Genomic DNA, 23,056 nt, shown 5'->3' on the forward strand with positions numbered 1-23,056 from the left:
AATCATTTTGGTTAACCCCGTGGCCTGGAGCACGGCACAGACGTGAGTGCAGTCACCAGCCATCGGCACTCACTGGGGACGGGGACATCACGCTGCTGGGTGGGAGGTTAACAGGCTTGTTAAGCACATCTGGCTGGGAGAGCCCTGGGCACATTGTGAGCTGCTTTCCCAGTTCAGAAATACTTTGCAGGCCCCCTCAGCTGGAGAGAGTGAGTCTCCCTTCCACCCCAGTGTTAAAAGTAGTCACACTGCCTCCACCATAAATTAGTGCTCTAGCAGTGGAAATTTGAACAAGATCCAAGTGGAGCAGAGATGCAGTATCTGAGATGGTTAAACAATGGTCCTGCACACAGGAAACTCTCCCAGAATGGTGGATTTAAGTTCCAAGGAGCTTTGGTATCTGACTGTTGGGTTCATCCCCTCCACCCCCCATTTTGTTTTTCATTCAATTCCATGTTGTTCATGTCTCTTAATAGGGCATCCTTCATTATCATTATCCCTAATAGTGGTTTATTGTATTAGTTACAGTTAATTTAAATGTTACCGAAGCATTGAAAACAGATTGCAGATGTTTTGAAACAGATGTTATTTTAATGTTAAAACAAAATCATGAATATTTATGGATCATTATTGCCTGGGTTGAATTAAGCTCTTTAAATAGTAATGTATGGGTTTAATGTCTTTTGAAGGAAATGCTCCAAAAAAGGTGAATGGAAAAACACTGTCATATAAAGATGTATAAATTATTTCTTCTGGCAACACTGAGTTTTTCCTCTATGAACAGTCAGAATTAATTACTGTTATATTACTAAACCAGGTACCATTCTTGTTCTCTAGCTAAGTTAAGACAATTTTTTGAGCTCAGAAACACCTATTGAACTCTCTGTTTCATAGTGAAGGGGCCCACCTGCTCGCTGCAAGCAGACCTTAAGTTGCAGGAATATTTTGAAGAGGACTTATCAACTTTAAAGGAAAATAATGTGAGGATGATGCAAGCACACAACTCACTTGATGTCAGTCTTTCCTACAGAAACACAAAGAAGGCTTGTTAATGCCGCATGCAGGCTGCCTCTGCTTGAGTCATATTTCTTTCTTTATGGAGATGGAGTTAGTCTTTAAGGCTGCAGCTCAAAATGGCCTTTCATTCATTACAAAGTTATTTAGTTACGGGTAGGTAACTCTGAATGACATTTCTGCATCTTGCACTTTATTAGTTGATCCTAGCTGCTAAATGACAGGGAGAGATCAGCACATTATGGCAGGGGAGTTCAGTTGTTTTGGCCAGTTTTAGATGGGGTCCAACCTGCTAGAGTTGGAAATTTGCCTTTGAGATGATGAACTCAAGAGGCGTTGATGATGATTAACACAAGAGGAAAGGGGATGAGATAATACAGTGGAAATTTAAAAATAATAAGTCTGTAAACACAGGGATGATTTCCTCCTCCACAGACAAGCAACACTTCCACTGCCTTAGGATGAGTCATGTCCTATTTCGAAGAGGAACAGCCCAAGCAGTAGTTTGTCAGCACTGAGTCTGGATGATGCTGGGGTAGGAATGGTGTAGGCAAGGGGACATGCAGCCACAACCCATCTTACTGTACTTTGCTTGTGTCCACTGGGACTATGTGCTCTAACCTGCAGCATTGAGTCTTTGTCCTTTGTTTTTTTCCTTTTCCCTCTCCAAATTTATCCTTTGGAGGAAAGCCTGAGTTCTCCTGAAGCTGGCAGAACTCCTTGTCTCCAGTCACAAAACCCCTGAGCAGATGGGCACAGGTTTTGGCTAACCACAGTGGCAGTTGTTGAGCATTAAGGTCTGTAATCTCATCCAGGAACATCTGAGCATTCCCCTTCTCCCTCGGCCGAGGGGAGTGAGCATCTCCCGTGCTGCTCAGGCGGACCTCCAGTACAAACATCTCACTGCTGCCACAGTGCAGGGGTTTGCCCCAGGGCCTCAGGACCTGCATGGTCAGGAAAGGAAGCAGCAGTGTACCAGCCTTTCAGCTTCCAGTGTGATGTAGGTATAGGGGTCACAGGAGAAGTGCTGAGGAGCTGCACATTGCATCTTACTCCTGCTCTGAGCAGAGGCGAAGAACAGATGTGACTGGAAACATCAGACTTTGTTTTGCTTTCCAGAAGTTGGTCAGGCAAGTTTTCTGTTGTGGTCTAATCTTTTGATTTAAAAGCTGTACTGAGAAATCACATACATCCAACTGAAGAGGTGTTCCTTCAACAGCTTGGACTTGCAGTTTCACTGCTTTCATGTCCCAAGGATCACGGAAAGTCTGGTACAGTACATTATATTCAGTAGACTGCCAGAAAGGGAGTTCATTTAGTTTGATGACAGATTAATACTGATTCACAAATTAATTTTGTCTCTTTGTATATCAAGGGTGTCCGCAACTTATTTAATTTGTAATAAATATAATTATAGAAATGAATGAGCTATCAAGATTTTTAAAGTATGATCCATCAATGTTGGCATGACTTGTAATCCTGGTCATTATAAATAAAATGGGTCTTTTGCAATATGGAATGCAATTTTCCCTGTAGTTTGTCTCATTATTTTCTGACATGTGGGTTAATATTAAATTACAATGCCTTAATTTTCAAATCAGGGCTCAATTTGTAAATAAGAGGTTAATAAATAACCTTTCCAGCTGGAGGCCTTATTGTGACTTCATTAAAATAAACTTTTAAATGAGATGAAGCCTTGATGGTACCCACACTGTCTCATCCAGTACATTGCAAAACAAAAAAATAATCTCCTATGGCTGCCAAAAAAACCTACCCAAAGTCATTGTGCCTCCAACACATTCCAATGGTCTTTTAAATGTCCCACATAACTGGGCTATACCCTGATTTGCTCCATCTCCTGCTTCCTGACACACAGAGCACATGCCGAGCTGTCCTTCTTTGAGTGTGACCTTGAGCACACTCTGAAGGCTCCACGTGCTTGGTGTCACACATTGTGCTGTACATCTTAGTGGTCTTTCAGTGGATGCAGCCTGTCACTTCTGTCACTAAGCTCAGACCTACTCCTGCTTCTTTGTCTGCTTTCTGCTGCATTTCATGTGAGGTTTAGAGAGGATATTAGGGAAAATTTCTTCACTGAAAGGGTTGTCAAGCATTGGAATAGGCTTCCTGGGGAAGTGGTGGGAATCACCATCCTTGGAAGTGTTCAGAAAATGTGTAGATGTGGTGCTTCGAGACATGGTTTAGTGGTGGATTTGGCTGTGTTAGTTTTATGGTCATTCAAGTTTAATGGACTTTATGATCTTTGAGATCTTTTCCAACCTAAATAATTCTGTGATTCTCTAATGCTCACAGCCGTGAGCTTAAAGCGGCCAACTGAAAACAGAGGCTAGACAAGAGTAAGAGAATAAAAGCAGGTATTTATTTGAAGGGCCTTCAAAGGTACACCCTGTGCAGTCAAAAGCCTCTGAGGGGCTCCACCCAAGATGGACACTGGGTCACAAGTTTTTCATACTTTTATAAGTTTCGTCCATTTTTATATCAGGGTTAATTCTCCAATTATAATTTCAGGCAATGATGTAATTACCCCAAGTTTGCTCCCCCTGTCAGAGGCTTTAGTTTACATATTTTGGGGCCTGGGACAACAAGGTGTCCTTGAGTTCAGGCCCAGAGAGGGTTTGTTATGTCTAACCAGCATGAGAGAACAGTAGCTAACAGGCTATCTGGACTTTCAGAGTTACATACTAAGCAGTACAGGATTTGAAAAATATAAAAGTTAAAACCTAAGGCATCAGTTGTGTCTCTCATTACAACTTCCAGCGAAAAAGAAAATACTTTTCTCAACAGGTGCCACATTCTTTACAGGAATTTCGTGTTCTGAGTGGGATTTCCACAGTTGCAGAGGTGGAAGGAAAGCTCTGACTTCCCCATTGAAGGCACACACCTGTGACTGGCATTGTTTGGGCCTTGGACCTAAACTAAGTTGTTCTTTTTCCCATTGCTGGTTGACCAGCTTGACAAAGGCCACTTTCCTGGTAAAGGGGAGGTTTCCCCTGAGAGAAAAGTAACATATGCAAGTTTATAAATAAAAAACCCCAAACACCCAACCCCAAACAAGAACTCCAGGATATGGTAGGAAAACTCAAAAAACCCAGCCCACTCCTAAAGGAAGCAGCAGGTTGCTCTGTGAGACAGAGGTTGAACTAGTTTCGCCCATGAGTGCTCTGTGCTCTGTGTTTTAACTATGAGAAATGGTAGGCTTGAAATTTGTTAAGAAAAAAACAAATGACCAAAAACCCAGGTCATTTGAGGATTTTATTCCCCTAATTTGAGTTGTTTTCATTTACTCTAATAGAGAACACTGATGCATGTACACAAGAGCTAGTTTACAATTGCAATCCCCTGATGGTTCTCCTGCTATTTTTAGTCAAAAAAATGTCAATTTATTTTCATTAGTACGACAGGTGTTTGAAATATCTTAAAATAATAAACCTCTTCCTCTCTATCACTGGGGTTTACTCTGAGGGGAGAAAATACCTTTTTTGTTCGCCAGTTGTATTCACAAAAAAGCCATTTCTAAGCCCTGCTGAATCTGTTGGAACATCTGTGGGCCAGTGCTTTGCCTGAAGGACTTTGTCAGCACTTAAATAAGGGCTGGGAAAGAGATTTTACCTTAGGTAATCTAATTGCAACACAGTACAGTATTTTGTGTGTTACCTGGAATAATTTTAAACACCACTAAAAATGTGGTTTTTCCTGTCAAAAGGAGGGATGATGCTAATCTAAAAGGCCCTCAGCCCCTCACTTTATTTTACACCTTTTTCTTTTGTGGGATCTGCTCCATCCCAAATTCCTGCAAGCAGAACAACTCCGTAGAAAGAGCAGGAGTGGAAAAGAACTCCATGTGAGCTCCTGAGAGATTTAACTTTTTCTGGTACTGATTCACCTGTGATGAAACCAGCCCAGCTCTCTGCATAATAAATCTTTTTTTTTTTTATGTAAATGACAGTTAAAACATTATTGAAGAAATGCGCAGATTATAGTTTAGTTGAAAATCTTTTTGATGTCACTTTTTTACAAGACTACTTGAGAAGTCATGTCTCAACCACATGCTCTTGTAAATTCAAGGTTAAGATTTGGAGGGTTTTTAGGATAAAGTCATTGATGTATTATTAGTATGTGTTAAATTTTGGGAAAGCTTTTGAATGGGTTCAGATTTTAAATTTCCCTTATAATTTGGGCAAATACAGACCATTTTTTGGAAGTGTTCAATGACCACAAAGCTGGCTCTCTTCTCTAGGAAAAGCTTCTCAAACACATTGATGTCATTGGTGCTTTCAACACATAGACCACTGCTGATTTGGTCAAAATGCTCCCACTTATTTCCAGTTAATGATGGAAATGCTGGGATCTATTTTTTTTTTTTCCAATTAAGTAGAAACCTTCACCTGGCTCAGCCCCAGTTTCTATTCCCTGAAAACATTTTTCACATTCTCTGATGAATCTCCTGACATTGCTAAGACAAGCGATCATTTCCTGAGAGCTCCTCAAGCAAGGTGAGACCTGTTTGGTTCTTGGACAGCTGCTAACAAGAGAAATTCACTGGCCTGCAGGATGTGATTAGGATCACCACGTGGAGCACCCTCCTCAGCTGGTGCTGGTGCTACAGGGTGTTCAGCCTTTTGGACTGCAGAGCAAACCCCATTTTCTCACCCCTCCTTAAGATCTTCCAGATACGGTTACGCCGCCCTCTTTCAGTGTGCCTGGAGTGATGTTTAATCCTCTGTGCATTTCATCGAATTTCACTTATCGTCATTATTGATGAGTGACACCAAGGTTAAACGATTCGTATCAAGACATTTTGCTCAAAAAAAAAAAAAAGAGTACATCAGTTTTGAGTCAGTGGAGACACTTTGCTCAGATGCCAATCAGATGGGTAAGTGCAGCAGGTACCTTCTCAGAGGGCTGCTTTTCCAGTTGGGAAGGGGCCCAATGAAGCCACCTGGAGATTACCAAGTTCTCGCTCTACAGTAACAGTGGCAGAAAGGGAGAAGCACGTTTGTTTCTTGCAGCTTGGCTAAGCCGCAGAGCCTGGGAGTGCCTTTGCTCTGAGCTCTACAGCCAAGGGCAGGATGCTGGTGCTGCCAAAGGGTGGGGCAGCCCACCTACAGACTCCAGGCGTGGGGCTGGAGCGCCTTTCCAAGCTTGCTGCAAATCCGTCCCAGGTGTGTTCCTCAGCTGCTGTCACTGCCATGGTTGTTTCCCTTGGAGCAGGTGGCTGAAGCTCTCCAAGTGCCATAGGACTGCGGTGCCACTGGTCACACCACCTTTTCAGGGGATGGCTGCTCGCACGACTGGTCAACCAAGTGGTGGTAAAAAAGAGGTAACAGAGCTAAAGATGGTGCTCTTGTTCCAGAATTCCTTTGTGTGAAGCTCTACAGATCTAAATTCTTAAAAGATAGATTTCTCTTACGCCCTCATAAGCATCACTTCTTTGTTTTGTTTTTGTCACGGCCAGTTACACCTCATGGCCCATGGAATTTTCCAAGTGGAAGACACACTGGGAGACACAAAGCCATGAGGAAAATTAGCCCTGCTTTGTCCAGAGTTTTGTTTCCTTCCCTCCTGCTCCCCTCATTTCATTTGATCTATTTTAACCACTACTACCACTCTGTAGCACAAACCTTAGTGCTTTGGCCAACATCCAGCTGTGAAATGTGTGCTCTTCTTCTGCATGATTCACTCTGCAGGTGTCAGGAAAGCTGTTCCTCATACTCCTGAGTCAAAAAATGCAACTGTCTGTCTGTCAAAGCCTGGCAGAGAAGATGTTTGTATGGGCAGAGCACACTGGGGTCCTTCCCAAAGAGGAACAGCAAAGGCATAGTGACAGGGGAGAGGTGACATTTGTGGAGGTTGTTTTCATCTGTACTCTTTCTGTACAGTGAATGGAGAAAGGGAAAAAGAAAGTCCTTTAGAAGACATTCAGAGCATCAGACCAAGCTTCTGCTTCAAAGTCTTTCCTTAAACATCCTTTTTCTATGAAGGCTACCCTGGGCTGTACTTACTAAGTTAAGGCTAGACAGAGGAATGTTGATCACAGATTTATGTAGCCCCATTCCCTGCTTCCTGGTGCAAGAGCTGCCTTTTGTGGTGTGTTGCTATGTCTTCTGCTGCCTGCTGATACCACCCTACACATGATGGTAAAGGTGGGATGGTAAAACAGCCTCTGACAGACAAAGGTTTCAGCCAGAATTTGCTTTTTGGTAAGCCATCGACACTTGGAGAGATGTTTCCAGCAAGTGTACTGTAGTTGTGTGCAGCAGCTCTTCCAGAGGTGACAGCAGGCATGCTACTACGCCCCTGACATATCTGCCTCACAGGTCAGTGTGGGGAAAATGGAAAGAGGGAAGCAAAGGGATGCATGTAATTAATCAGAAGTGCTGGTGCAATTGGAGGAAGCTACAGTAGTCACAAACCCTCAGCATATGTGAAAACATCGCTTTGTTCATTTTTTTTTACACCAAACATATTTAATATGGCCATTTCACGTTTTACATGAATCATAAATCAAAGAGAAATAAGTGTATTGGCCACAACATGGGTTGTTTTGTAGCTTCTAAATTTCTTAAGTGTTAGGTCATTTTACTTACAAGTTAAATGGCTGTCTACAAGAGGCCTTGGTTGGTCATAAATAGTCCTTCCAATAATATAAAACACACCATTTGTTTACAACACGTATGCGCTTCCAAGTAGATCCAACAGCTCGTAAAGAACAAGAGCCCCTATGTCATCCCTACAGAGACCACTGCAATAAAGAGCTGTTGGAATGACTCTGTACTCAGTAAGTGCAATCAGATCCAGCAACAGTAGCTTTTATGGGCTTTTTTCTCCCCTCCAGGAAAACCTGAGATATTAGTGCAATACTAAAGAGCTGTGATGGTTTTACCCAGAGTGGGATCTTACTCTTCCTATGCTCCCACTGGTTTTGGGAGTGGAGTGAGGTTAACACTCACCAAAGAAGGTCAGAATCAGACCTGTTAGGATGGTTTGTTTTCATAAGGGATACGATTGATTAAAAAGAAGGTTAATTGAATATTATGCAGCTGCCACAGTAGTATAAACTCCAAGCCCTGGCTTATAAACAACATTTGTTGCAGAAGGGTTATTATCTGCTTACAATTGGAGCAATGAGCCTTTCATTCCTTGTTTATTCCAGGATGGTGAAGCAGTAAAAATACACATGCTGGTACATGACCTCAGGTGGGCTCCTAGGAAATCTTAGCCCAGTTTAAGTAATAAATATGTTCTCACACAGGCAGAGGTGTGCCCTGACTGAACTCTGAAGTGAAACACCAACTAAAAGCAGCATTTGATCTAGATTAGAAACCTACTTTAAGTGTTTGAAGTAGAAAAGCAGTAGGAGCTGATCTGAGTCTCCAAAGCCTTTTGTCAATAGAAGAGATCTGAACAATTTCCTTTTAATAATATTACTGCATTTTTATTGTGATTTCTGTAGTTCTTGGACAGTACAGAGGGGTGTGATATTTATTCAATGGATTTAAAGACTAACAGGATCATTAACACATTCACTGACTCAACCTCAGATCATGCTGAGGGTGACCAGATCAGTGTAAGAGATCCACAGGAGCACGGGATTCACCTTGCCCCACTGGAGAAGGCATCTAAGCTGGCTACTCAGGGTCTCTCTGTAATCAATGAGGAGAGTGACACATGTCTTTCAGAGGAAAGTCCGCCCCATTCTAGGTGTCTAAAACAAGAAAGGTTAATTTCCCAAGAGGGATGTGCCAATCTCTTGCCATGGACTTTGAAGGAACCCAGAGGGTTCGTCCCATATGTAGGAATCCTGAAGACAGGGTGAGGGTTTGTCCCATATGTACCTGATTCTACATACCTGATTCTGCCAATCAGCTCAGGAAGGATCCTGCAGAAAAGGAGTGCATCCCCTTCAGTTGCTTCTGCATGAAACTGCTGGTTCATTTGCACCAAGTGTAATTCACTGATTCACTGGCCAACTGCTTTGCTCAACAGCTTTCATTCCAAACTTATTGCTGTGCCCATGAGGATCACCTGTGAACAGCCTCCTCACCCTCCCTTAAAGCTCTAGCCCTGTCCACACCAACCCACCTCTACAAAAACAAGTTGAAAATCAGTCTCTTGAGTAGCTGAGCTGACTCTTGCTGCAGCCAAATTAAATCTTTCTCATCCACAGGCTGGACAAGACTCTAACGAGATCACAACTGATGTATCTATCAGTTGCTCACCCAATAATTGCTTCCCATCACATAATACACAGATTAATATCTCCTTTCTCCAAACCCAATATTCAATTTGCCATTGTCATGGCCCATCACAGCTCTGCTAATCTGTCCTACTTTTGTCTCCTTTTGGACAACGACTAAGTCAGTCAACAAGCCATTTTCATCATAAATCTTCTGGCTGACAAATTTGTCCAGTCCTTGCTCCGAATCCCTCTCCTGTGCTGTCCCTGCTGCTGTTCCTAAGCACCACCGGAGTCCAACTGACTGTGTTGGTGTGGTAACGACAGACCAAGACCAACCACCATTTGCCAATGAAAAGAAATAACAACAGACACAATGAATTATGAAAAAAAATTACTTTTTAATGTACAAAAGGTTTATATACAGGTTCAGCATGTTACCTCCATTCTTATGATGTAGAAAACAGCTAAAAATGTTCTTAAGATATAAATTTGACAGAACAATTCACCTACAGTATTTTAGTAATGATGTCTTCTATACATAATATATACAGTGCTGGAAAGATTATTATAATACTTTTTCAGTAAATGAAGGAAGACCACCACTGGAAAGTCCAAAAAATCTCAAGTCATTGGAGATTTGGTTTTGCTTTTGTATTTGAACTTTTGCTAATGAGATATCTGTGAGGAGGGACTCAGTAGCCATCGTTGTCCTATGCAGCTGTTAAAAAAATCAGATTAGCAATTGAAGGACACACGAAAGCCTGATCCATCTCAGCACAAGAGATGCCCAGTTGTACTCCAAGCGTCCAGGACAACATACAGTGTCCTAAAACATGTACTGCCCTCTTTTCATAAATGCAAAGGCAAAGGCAAGGGCAAGGTCAGTAACTGCAGGAGAATATATACAGCAGACTATAAAAAAATCCCTTTAAACACAACTTTCACAGGAGACACAAATAAACAGCCAGGCACTTTGCTTTGCTTCCCTGTCCTCATGCACCCTGGACATCAGCAGGAGTCATTGAGGGGTGAAGGGCAGGGCTGAGAGCACCCTGTGTGCACCCTCTGCATTTGGGATGAGGATGGATGAGACTGCGGGATGCTGAGCAGCACTGCCTTGCACCAGCCATTCCCAGGGCTACCCAGCAGCAAAGCTGTCCCAATCCACCACTGCCGAGCACAGCTCCTGCCTATCTGATATCACAGAGTTTGCCTGGAGGTAACACGTGGCATTTTCATGTCAGCCCCTGGTCATGCTGGGAACAGTGATCAGTTTGTGCAAAAGGAAAGCAAAGACACCAGAAAGCACCTTTGTAAAGCTGTCCTGGTCCTGTGCAGGAGACAGAGTCAGGTGCAAATGAGAACATCACACTGATATGATGGGGAGATGGGGAGGAAAGAGTGAAGCTCTGCAGATGCTTACTCAGTCCAGCTGTAAGAACCTGTTGTTCCCTGCCCTTCAACATATGGGGCACAAAGTATTTGAGGCTATGAGAGCAGGATGAGAAGAGTTGTCCTTGTCCAACGCTGTCTGAAGTTAAGCAAGGCCTCCTCCCAAGTACATGTACCCCACTGCTTCTACCCTGTTGTCTAATGACAGCAAAAATAAATAATGCAACAAAGATTAACTTCAGTGCCAGGTGGGACTGTCCTGGAAACAGCTGATCACTATTATGAGCAGTTATACTCTGGTGGAGACCTTGGCTTTGGGAGGCTCCTCCTATCTCTTCCCCAATGATGCTTCCAAGAGATTCTCACTGACCAAGCTACTATTCTGACTCAAATACTTGTTTTGAGACTATCCACATGTTTGGTCCTGCAGGTGCAGTCTGCTAGTGCAGGTGCTGCAGGCTGCAGGTGCAGTCTGCTAGTCAAATGAACAACTTGGGTTGACTGTGGTATATTTTTTGGATACAACAGTTTTTCTCATGCTGTGGGACATGTTAAGCTAGCACTGGGTGCATGCCAACAAGCCTGCTTGTGGGGCAGGGTGTTTTGGCCCCACATCAGTGCAGCCAGGCTCCTGTTGTGCATATGGAGCCCAGGCAGAGCTCTGCATTGAGCACATCACACAGACGAACCCTCGCAGATTAACCTGCTCCCCCAATGCTGCCACAGTGCACATTCGGCTGGAATGATCATAAAACTCTCTCCATCACCATCACTTGTTTTATGTGAGCACCTCAGCATGGAAAACCCGCCAGAGAGAGAAGCTGCTGCAAAGCTCCAAGGGATATGGTAATGTGTGCTCCAGCACTCTGACATTAAAGATGCATGTGGGGCACTCACAGAGAGTCACTGTGTTCAGAAGGTGCAAAGTTATGCATGTGTGTCAGTCTGCATGCCAGAGCCTTCCTGCCACAGGGGATTATTTCCCAGTGATTGCTGTTCCCCGGCCTCTGCTCCACTCTGCACATGATATAAACCACGTTGTAAACACATCTGATCAAAGTGTGCATTCACCTTTTATGTGTCTCATCAATGTGTCTTTCCAATGTTTTCTCAGAAACACCACTATGTTTTTATAAATGTACATTTTATATACGCTTCTGACAATACACTATATTTGATTTTTAAAGGAAGAGAGAGGCCTTGGCTACTTAACAAGAAAGCATGGTAAGGCACTTTGCCGAGAAGCCGTTTGGAATCACTGCTCTTTGCAAGGTACAAAGGTATTTACGGTATAAAACAATACTGCTGGCAGAGGGCTTGTTTGGAGACGTAACTAAACCCTACTCTCATCAGAGCAGAATACGTAGTATGGCTTTTATTCTAACCAAAACCGCATCCTCCCATTTCTTTCTGGGGCGGGTTGAAAACGAAATTTTTTTGCAAATGTAACTAATGGAAAATGATGGGGAGTGCTATTTTACAGGGCTTCCCGGAAGGGAGGGTTTCATCTCTAAGCACCCTCATGCTGGCTCCTAGCTTGGTGGTGATACTGTTCAGTGCTCTGGGAAACCAAGCCAAAAAAATAATACTAGAGGTGCACCCTTGTGGTACTGCCTGCATATAGTTTACATAATTCTGTACACAGACTTTTTAAAATTTTCATTTTGAAATCCTTTAATGTATTTAACAGTTATAAAAAACCCTACCCTATTGAAACATTATTTTTGACAAGCACATTCATACAACTGCTTCACGCAGAGCCCCTTGGATAGCACCAAGGCCTTGTGCTTTACCATTACGACATCATGTTTAGAAATTTACTCTCTTCTGCCAGCGTGGTTAGCATGGAGCTCATATCACCTATTGCCATATTGCTTATCCCTGCAGGTATGGTGGGCAGTGTCAGAGAGTTTCGTGGAGTCGTCAGGCGAGAGGAGTTCTGGGAGAGATTCTGCAGGATGCTGGGGCTCAGGGTTCCCGACATCAGGCTCGAATGGTCCCCATCGTCCATGATGGCATCAAAATCTATCTGGGGCGGCTCAAGACCTTGAGAGTCCACTGTGCTGGACACCTGGTTTGTTCCTGGGGAAGGCAGAGTGGCTGGCTTGCTGTTTTGTGTGCACTGCTGCTGCCTGACCCGACAGTCCGCGTGGTTCTCGAAGCCGTTGTTCTGCTCATACATGTGGATTTGGCCGTAATAGTACATCAAGCTGTTGTCCCTCGTGCCGTCCGCACACTGCTGGGCTGGTGCCACCAACATGTCGCTGCTTCTTTTATGCATGGCCTCCGTCGTCTCCTGGCCCGGGCTGATGGTGTTCGTAGGATGGGGAGTTCTCATGTAGCCCAGCTGCTGAGTGGTGCGGACCCCTCGGGGTCTGCTGCCTGGGTTTGGCTCCAGCGGGGGACGAGGCTGGATCATGCCAGGAGGATACGCCTGCGCAGCTGAACCCATCATGCTCTGCTGAGGCTCAAAACTGGGCTGATTGGAGGTCATGATGGGCTGAGGAAAGGTCTCCTGAGCCACAGGGAAGTTCAGGTGGCTTGGCTGAGATGAGTAGTTCTGCTGACTTGGTTCATGCATGACCTGTCCCAGCACTGTGCGCTCACTGTTGCTCCTGACCATCAAAGAAGGGTCGGTTGCCATGTCCATTTGCTGAGGGTGAAGGTGGGGTCCGGACTTTGCTGCCATGTTGCTACAATTAGGAGAGATCTGATTTGGGTTGCCACTGATTGCACTGGGGCTCAGCATCTGATGAGGTTGGTTATACCCTGTGTGCAAGCCCATGTCAGGGTTCATGCTGGGACCTAGGCTCATGGGCTGCTGCCGCAGCTGCATGCAGTTTAGCCTCTGCCCATCCATGCCCATGTTTCTCTGCATAAAGCTCTGCTGTGTTACATTCATACTGTTGTCTGGCAGCTGCATCTGCTGCTGGTTGTAGTTCTGGTACTGACCAAAGTTCTGCTTCTGCTGGACCACTGCTAAGTTCCCTTGTGAAAACTGCTGCTTCGACTGATTGGACATGATATCAACTGTGCCTGAGCTGACTTCATTCCACTGGACAGGCATGTTATTTTTATTCATGTCTGAAGAAGTATCAAAACTCATGGAACACTCTGCCATCATGGGTCCCAAGTGGCTCATGCTTGTCTCAGCCACCGCCATCCTGCGCTGGCTGGTCAAGGCTGGAGGCTGCAGCTTCCCACTTCCTTGGAAGTTCTGCATGTCATTGCTGTACCCCATGGAAGTGCTCTCAGCCACTGTCCCATTGCTCTGGGATTTGATGTACTGTACCACGTCATCTGGCAGCATAATGTCATCATCTCCAATGGGTGCGTCTGTCTCCCCGGACATGGCTTCCATGGCAATGTTTTCACTGATGCTCAGTGGTCGGGGTGAGTAGGTATGCCGGGGCAGGCTCCCATCTGAGCGCCCGTAGCTCTGGAGACCAAAATTCCTCCTGTCTGTCGCATGTGGAGGATGGAAGGGGTTCACGCTGTTGGTGCTGTTGAAGCGGTGAACTCGTGGGAGAGCCTGGGGGTCTCCGGGAGGTCTCCTCACTGGGTCGCTTGCCCGTCTGGTGCAGTTGCCCTGCACCTCCTGGGGAAATGCTGGAGCTGATGGGTAGCCGTAAGTGTTACCATCGCTGCAACGCCTGGGGCCTGGCGGGAGGCGGATGGAGGGCAAGGTGGGGTCTGGTCCATCCATAAGTGAGATCCTGTTCTTCAGGGTCATCCTCTCCATGTTTGGCAGGGGGGTCGGAGGAGGGCCCCCTGTGGCAGCAGCATACTTGGCTTTCAGCCTGTAGTGCTGAGCTGGTGTGAGGTTCAGCAGTCCTGGCATCCCACTGCACTGGCTCGCCTCGCTCGACCGGCGGGAGGCATCCGTGGAAATCGGGTCGTAGGAGTCAGCAGAGCTTGTGTTATTGGGGCGGTGCCCAAGATGTGAAGCCTCACTGGAACGGCGGCTGGAGAAGTATGGGGAGATCCCTGAGGATCTGCGGCTGACGGTGTAGGCAGAGCTGACGGTGCTTGTTGTACTATCACGGCGCTCGTTGAGTTGGTTCAGCATTGTAACCTCATTGACAGACAGCTCCATTATTCTGGGGTTAGGCAGCATAGCAGAAGAACCACCACTATTTTCTAGAACAGAGCCTGAGAGAAAGGTTGCAGGGAAGGAAAAGGTCTAGTTAGCTGAGCAATTTCACTTGGTAGTGTTCTAGGTGCCAGAATACAGACCCACAAAGCCACCCCCAAATATTTCATGGGAGTGATGGTGAGTTTCATGTGCTGCTAGTGAATTCAAAGCTTCATTTCTAGCTCCATGTTCATGCAAAAGGAGCAAGAAGTCTGGGGAAAGAAGAAGTCCCTACTGCAGAGACTTGGTAACATGTACACCCCTTAAACTCAGCTTCTGAGGAAATATCTCCACATGGGCTTCCCTCAGTAGGACAAAGGTTGGACTGGTGTGAAAAGTGCCACAGGGACAGAACATAGCTGCAACCACAGCTGCCCTCTGGGACAGATGCAGAGCAGTCAGGGATAGCAGGCTGAGAGCCCAAAGGCTGACATTCAAAGGCTCTTCCAAGAGTAAGCCAAGAAGTTCTGAGATCTAGTATAACCCAGGCACCATGCCTTGGGACTTCTTGGAAAAGTTAGAGGATCTCTAGAGGGTTCATAAAGATGCTTTTATCAGGAATTACCAGCAGTGGGAAACAAGCCTATGAAGCTGGAGGCAATAGCCAGGAGCTTCTGAAGTGACAAAAGGCCTGTCAGAGCAAGATTATGGAGGGAGGTCTTGTTTGGATTGCTGCTGTGCTCCAGTGGTCTCCTAGGAAGCATATTAGCCCTTGGGGAACTGTTACTGCTGAAAGAAATGCAAGCAGTCTTGGGACTGTAACAGGGACAATGAGGACAGCTGTGTCTAGGTTCTGGGCAAGCTCAGAAACAAGGACACCAACACCTCTGTCTCCCTTCATAAATCCATAGAACTGAGCACCTGGGCTTCTGTTGCACATCACCAGATGGCTGTGTTTACACCCAAGCTGTCTGTTTTACCTGACATCTTAATCTAGCAAAGCAGGACTCGGAGGCAGTAAGAAATGATCCTCATTCCTCCAGGGCAGACTCTTGGTTATGAAACCAGAGTCAAACTCTGGGAGGTTCCTACAGGACATGGTCCAGGCCCAGGGCTTACCATTTCCTGAGATGGGAGGCAGCTTGGTGTTTCTGGCTTGTGGAGCTGGGCTCACCCATGAGCAGGAATCCTTAACTGTCTTGAGTTTCTCTTTCTTGAGCTGTTCAAGTCGTTGCATCGTCGTCATGTGTTTCCTTAGCTGCAGGCTGACTGCCGAGTTACCAGATGAGACCGTTGAGTCCACGACAGGAGCGTTGTCATCCAACGCTGTCAGATCTCCCAGACTTCCCCCGCTGTGCATGTTCATTTCTACTCCACTGTCATTGTTGTTGGTGCTGCCAAGGGGTGATGGCTCACTGCTGCATGACGACTGGCCACCAGGACTGGACTGACACATCTTGGGGAGGGAAAAGAGGAAAAAGAGTTAGCCAGGTGAAAACATTGATGGAAAAAAATCAGGAGCCCAACATCCTCAGTGTTAGTCCTGGAGGCTAGGAGAGCTCCTGTCCTAGGGTCTCCCCTTTCTTGTTACCCCTCCCTGCTGCAGGATCTCAGCTCTTCCAAAAGGCAGGTGCCCCTTCCCTGTGAGAGGAGGATGGGACAGCACCCCACAGCTGGAAAAACTATGGTGATTCAACTGCAGGATGGAGAGAAACCAAATGCTCTTCCTCCAAAAGAAGAAGGACAGATGTTTCTCGAAGAAAAGCAGCACGTCACCTGGTTGTGCAAGGTATATTGCAGCAAACACTGGCTTATCCAACATAGGATCAAGGCTTAAGTATTTCAGACACAACGTATTTTTGTCTTTAAAATACCCTAACATATAATTAGGTTAGCTGACAAACTTCCCCACCAGATAAAAACCTGGTTCACTGTTTGCAAACTCCCACTTGCAGATAAGGCAGATAAGCACCATATTTATTTTATTTACATTAGGAATGTAAACTACTCTCATTGGGTAGTTTATTTGCAGCAGACACTATATAGTTTGAACTTGCTCTGCTGCTGCTACCAAACAGGATGCCTGGCTTTTCTGCTCCAGGCCCAGGCTCCAGCAAAAAATGGGAGTGCTGAAAAGGCAACATACTCTGCCCTGGGCCAAGGTGGGAATGCAGGGTGCTGCAGTGTTCTTACTTTACTCCATAGCAGCCCCCCATGAGCAGGATTGACTGGCTCTAATTGCCCTTCAGTCCAGATGATAGAGACTGCAATCCCAAGATTTAATGGCAAGTTGTGACGCTGGGAGAAAGGTGGCAAAGGGAATCTTTGAGCACTGCATCCTCTCCTTCTCTGTGTTCAAGCAGATCTCCCCTATCCCTCCCCACTGCCCCACATACTTCCACTTCCACCCTGTGAGGGTTAAATGGAGACAGAGATCTGCAGGAGATCATGCTTTATACAGCTATTTTAATACAAAGGATTTCTTTGCTCACCTTAGTACCGACTGTCCTTAGGAAGGTAGAGTAAGGAAGGGTAAGTGGGAATAAAGAACAGGTTGTTAGGACAAAGACAGCATTAACAAAAAGGACCAGGTTAGTAAAAAGGAGGAAGAGGGAAATGCAGAATACAGCACAAATTACCAATATATCCCCCACTCCCATACCCCATCTTCCCTGCCTTCCCTCTTCAGGGGTACAAATATAAGCTCCTAGGAGAGACTTTCTACCTGTTTCCATGGGTTTGGGGTGACACATAAAGATGGGTCAAAACAAGGAGCCTGGGAATCATGGGAACAGTGATGGGAACCTCCCACCACCCTGACCTTAATGAGGAAACAGGAGTTGGATGTGGACCCACCAGATGAGATGCCACCTGTTAGATGTGCACAAGTGAGGTATGCAGTGCTAGAGAGGGACAGTGAAGATAAACACATGAACCACGGCCCTGCTGCTAGTGAGATGGCTTGGCTGGAACCCTGCAAGCACAGAGTGCTAGGAAAACAACCCCATACCTTCAGGAGAAACAGGGTGGGGAGCTGTAACTGTGTCAGTGTTTACATAGGAAAAAACCAATAAAACACATGGAGGAAGAGTATTGGAGAATGGTCATTCTGTCCAGTGGTTCTCACATTTAGCTTTTGTAACACAGTACAGAGCCTCATCACAGTAAACTGTTTCTTTAGTCGATTAGAGACATTCTGGATGTGTAAATACTCAGTTTTTCCCTAACTGAAACATGCTGCTCACTGGTAATTTGTCTGACAACACATCCCCTAACCCTTCTGAGAAAATCTTTGTAGCTCCAGGGCATATTTTTCACAGGAATAAAAATCTTTTAGCCTGGATTCAAATCAAGAAAATATGTATTTTGGAGCTCAATGTCCTTTCAGCTCCAGTGAGAAGTCTGGGGAGTATGTGAATATTCCTTTGCAGGTGAAGGTCTTTTCTTCTGTATTCAGCCCATACCCTGTCCCACTCTGAGCTGATGCAGCAAACCAGAACTTTGGGTAAGAAAGTGAAAAGAAACATCAAAAGGCAAAAGTGATCCGTGTGTTGCAATGCTCCATCTCCTCCTCCACCCTGGATGGGGTGGAAGAAGCTTGATGTGTTTGAACCCATCACTATACACAGCTCCTTAATACCACTGACCACACTACAGCCAATTGTGGAGCTGCTGTAATGGCCAGAAAACTGATAAGTGGTCTTTGCTTCAGCTGGTGTCCACTCATGGAGCTGTAAAGCTTGGTTATGGTTGTGTGACAGCCTGTACTCTGTGGGTCACAGCATTGCTTCCATGTTTATTCCTAGTTTCCCTCTCCTGCCCCATCATCCTGCTACAATTTTCTATGGCAGCTGGAAGTCATGTATTGAATTTGTGTACTCCTGAGTAATCTGCTCTAGCAGACATGGACTGATCAGGGAGGTGGGACTAGATGATCTCAAGAGGTCCCTGACAACCCCAGTGACATTGTGCCTCTGTGCATGGTGGACAGGATCAAGGAATTGAACTTGCTTTAAGATACTCAACAAAAATAAAACATCTAGTTTTATCCCCACTGGCTTCATCAAACAGCAGCAGCCTAGAAAGAAAAGGAGTGAAAGGCGAAGGGAGGAAGAAAAACGGGACTGCTTAAGCCAGGACCTTTGCTTCAAGAAGCATTCATCAGTCTGTGCCCTGTGGTCATTGCTCAATTTAAACTGGTGAGGTAGGTAAAGCTCATTTGACCACAACACTCCTGGGTTTTACCCACTTTCACAGCACAGGAATGCCAAGCTCAGCACAGGCCATCACATGGCCCCCATAACTACAAGGGCAGGAATTTATGATGCTGGGTAGGAAGGTGCAAAACGTACTGGATTGTGCCCTGACCTGCAGTTTCATTTCTGGACTTGAACTCTAGAGTTGCAGGGCACGTGCCCAGAGAGGTAAATGGAATACAAATGCCTCATGCCCCTATTGCATCAGAGAGATCAGGAACCACGTCATTTCTGCCAAAAGCAACTGCTCTTACCACAGAATTCTCCGTTTTTATCGTTTTGACTTGTAAGCAATCCTCCACGCTCCTCGTGGTGCTGTTGGCCTCGGGGCTCTCCTCGGACACCTTGCTGCTCTGCTTGGCGCTTGCCTCATTGTCCCCATTTTCCTTGAGTGGAGGTGGCCTCGGGTGAATGTCATTGCGCTGCTTCTTCGTGACGTGAGCATCAGGCCCGTGCACCGTCTTGACGTGTTTCCTGAGGGAACTGGGGTCTGTGTACCGCTTCGTGCAGCCAGGGATTTTACAGACGTAGGGTTTCTGTCAGTACAAACAAATCTTGGGTTATATTTAGAATAAGCCCAAATATTCCAGGTACAGTGTATGGGCCAGGAAAATACAATGAGCATCGCAGCAGGCAGCAGCAAAATGTGGAGCATCTGCTTCACAGGACTCTGTAAGACTGAGATACGGAAGATGTGATATATGGGCTGCTGCTGATCCACAGAGACTTGGCCGGTCATTTCACGTTGGCTAAACTTCTTGTTTTTAGTTTCTGGATCAAAAGACAGCTAAGAATTCATGAAATACTTTCCTAGTATTACTTTCCCACGTATGTATTTGCTCGGGTGGCCACAGGAATGTTTCCTGATTAAGGGTGGGAGGGAGGTGATGTAGCAGACTGGGCATAACACATTCGCACTGCTAAGGTGGGATCTACACCAAGAAGATGTCTGAAACCTTTTGGCTGATGGAAATCCAGTGAATTCAAGCCAGACTGGATTCACCCTACTCAATCTATCATACCACTCCAGCACCTGTCACCTTGAAATCTGTTATTGTGCAAAACAAACCACAGGCATGCAATGTTTTTCTTCAGACGACAGCACTCTATCCCGAATTCATGAATCATTGATTGCCATAGGAAAACAAGGCTGAAGCCATGCTTCTGAAAACAGAAGTCAGCAAACAGATACTTTTATTCTTTTAACTTTTTTTTTATTTTACCAAGTCTCCAATTCCAAAGTGTATTAGCACTGCAGTTGTTTGAGCTGGTGCTGCTGCACTGGAAGCTCTGAATTCATCACAAGTTCTGCTTTTGGCCTCACAGCTACTCTACGTATTTTTCTGCCAATGCACTAGGACAGATCCATGAGAAAAAACAGACATGTTATTTGAAGGCTACCCAAAATGACCATTCCTATTCTTTTTTTTTTAAATCTGTTTTGTAATTTTGTCCAGAAACTTAAGTGAAAAAATACAAAGGAGTATATATATTCTTTGCAGGAAGCCAGCATAATCACGTGAAAAACACTGAAAGTCTGTTTTTTATTCAAAAGCATGCTTCCTGACTGATCTTGGCACATCCACGTAGCTAAATCCACGTAACACCCCACTGAGGTAAATATTTAATATATTTTAAAGCTGGGTAAACCAAAGCACAAAAATTAAAACAGTTTGTTTAAAAATATCATGCAACCTTTTGGGCAAGCATTATAGAAATATTATTGCTGCTATTAAACATTATTACAATGAGCAGAACCCCCACCACATGTGCTGAAAAAAAACCTGTATATGAACAGCTCAAAGATTTTTTATAAATATCCTTTAGGCTCAACAGTTCTGATTTCTCAGACCCCAGCAATTAGGGTAACAGGATCACTGTTGCTTGGACAGCAGACACTCTACCTAAGAGGATTCAATCACCCTCTTCATCAGGCCATGTCCCCTGCAACTGAGCTGAGCACAACTGCTGTTTCACTGGTGTGCCTTCATCTATCCCCTGGGTTATCCAGATTCTGACATCTAGTGACATCTTCACCCTAGTGAAGTCTTGAGTTTAGATATCTCAGGAACCTCCCTCCTACTCTCATGCACACACAGGGTAATACTCATTAGGGTGGGAGAACTGGAGAACTCCCCATGCACTAAGCAGAACTGGATTTATGCGTTTTAGCCTTGTTCAGCTTGATGTCTCTCTGAGTCTTTGGCCATGAACTCGTGCCACTCCTCTGTGTATGCACTGGAGAGTGGTCACAGGATGAAAGCCCCTTTTCCAGGTGTAGCTTTGAAGGTAGCCCCTGAAGGGATTCAAATAGTGACTGAAAGTTTAAAATGAAATAGTGTGTATGACATTTCAACAATCAAACAAAAGCCAGTGTGGTAATATATCCCCAGCCTTGAACTTCAGCATGTTTGGACCATACACCTACGTCCTGTCACACAATGATAGTGACAAATACAGGGAAACTGGAACTTCCCCCTTAGAGAAGACTTGGATGACTAACTCTGAAACTGGTGTATTCCAAGTAAACACTGCAAGCAGAGCAAAATATTTAGAAGGTAGCTAGGAACCACAATAGAGTTAACAGTGGGTAATGGGAAATATTAACAGCCACAAACTTCTGCTTTGCATTTGTGTGGTTTTGTGAGCCAAGGTCTCCGTACAGTTTACTAAGCCAGTGGTCATGGCCACAGCTGGATGCAGGACCCTTGCCTGGGCCTGCTGCCCAGTGTGATGAGCTTTGCTGTGAGGGATGCCATCTGTTGTAAAGGATCATGTTATACGTTCGTCAAAAAGAGGGTGTCAAAAATATGGCCCAGAGAGCCATTGTATGCATCTACAGATCTCCCACAGGTCTTGGGGTGTGTCTGTACTGCATCAAGCAGGGTTGAACAGCAGTTCAGGAGTAAGCATGACTGCAAAATGTAAGATCATTTGGATAGTGACAGTGCCTTGTAGTTCCCACGGCAAGGCCAGCTGGTCTGGTACAAATCCTCCACTAGTGGCTGTGCTGTTCCTACTCCTGAGAAGGCCTTGGTGTCCTTCAGGGGAAGCAACTGCAGAGGATAAAAATCCCTATCTGTTATCTGAGTCTTTAATTTGTCTTGTTTGAAAACAGCTAGTGCCAAGTATCAGTGTATTTATATCAGGGTCCACCAGAGACACGGAGTTGGATGCTCCTGGCCTACAGCCTCACCTTCTTGCACAAGGGGAACCCAAATGATCAGACTTTCAAGTGTGTTCAAGCTCTGCTCAGATGAAGTGAGCAGTCATCCCAGATCCAGTGCAGTTCCTGATCTGGACCACTTGGGAATCTGAACCCACTGGAGAAATTACATTTACTAACACATTCAAAATGAATATTCCACATGTAGGGACATGGGACACTAGCTGGCTCAGATGGGAAACTGCCCTGCCTAGCAAAGTTCCTGGTAAAGCTCCAGGGATCTGAACTCAAGTGATCTATGGGCAAAACAGTCGCTCACATACTGTCAGTGTGCACAGACTGCGGTGAGTCAGTCGGTATCCAGCACTGAAAGCTGTACTGGCAGTCTTGATCCATTCACATGAGAATCCTTAGGAATTGAAGAGAGATGCAAATTTCCTTTAAGACAGGAAAAAATGTTGCAAAAATGTAAATCTTCAGTGGCTTGCTTGATTTATTCAACTTATGAGTGAGAATATGGAGAGTGGTTTAACACTGCAAAATTAAGACGTGGAAATATCAACAATGAAAGGGGCATTGGATCCAGCACTGGAGGAAGGCAGAGAAAGCATCCAGGGCTGGAGAATGAGCAATTTCTGACACCTAAAATGTGAGATTAAACCACAACTGGCTACCTTTCAGGGGAAGATGCTTTAACATAGAAAAATGATGTAGTCAAACACCACTTACTGGGAATGCAGGATGCTGAGCAGACGAGAGGCTGCAACCTATCTTTTTGGTCCCTCCTGGCCTCAGGGTTGGAATAGCCTTAAAACAACCCCAAACTATCCAGTTTAAGTGTGGATATGGGTTAATTTTAACCCATGTCTTGCTGGTGGAGAACAATCCTGACATTTGGGTTCATACCCAAACCAATTCAGAAAACACTGGGATCCTGGTCATTCATCAGGTCC

At 45.2% G+C, this 23,056-nt stretch overlaps 1 protein-coding gene across 2 annotated transcripts in view; it reads right to left on the reverse strand.

The window, feature by feature from the left end:
• Window positions 1-9,592: 9,592 nt before the first annotated feature.
• The window catches only part of GLI2 (GLI family zinc finger 2), a 190,950-nt gene continuing 177,486 nt past the window's right edge, over window positions 9,593-23,056 (reverse strand). For both annotated transcript variants that reach the window (XM_019290581.2, XM_010407004.3), the window contains 3 exons: window positions 19,192-19,473; window positions 15,801-16,137; window positions 9,593-14,758 (listed from right to left, as the gene is read on the reverse strand). In XM_019290581.2, the coding sequence (XP_019146126.1) occupies window positions 12,402-14,758; window positions 15,801-16,137; window positions 19,192-19,473 (2,976 nt within the window). In that variant the 3' untranslated portion in view covers window positions 9,593-12,401. The remainder of the gene's footprint in view (window positions 14,759-15,800; window positions 16,138-19,191; window positions 19,474-23,056) is intronic.

This window comes from Corvus cornix, chromosome 7 (genome assembly GCF_000738735.6).
Source record: "Corvus cornix cornix isolate S_Up_H32 chromosome 7, ASM73873v5, whole genome shotgun sequence".
In the NCBI taxonomy this organism is placed as follows: Eukaryota; Metazoa; Chordata; class Aves; order Passeriformes; family Corvidae; genus Corvus; species Corvus cornix.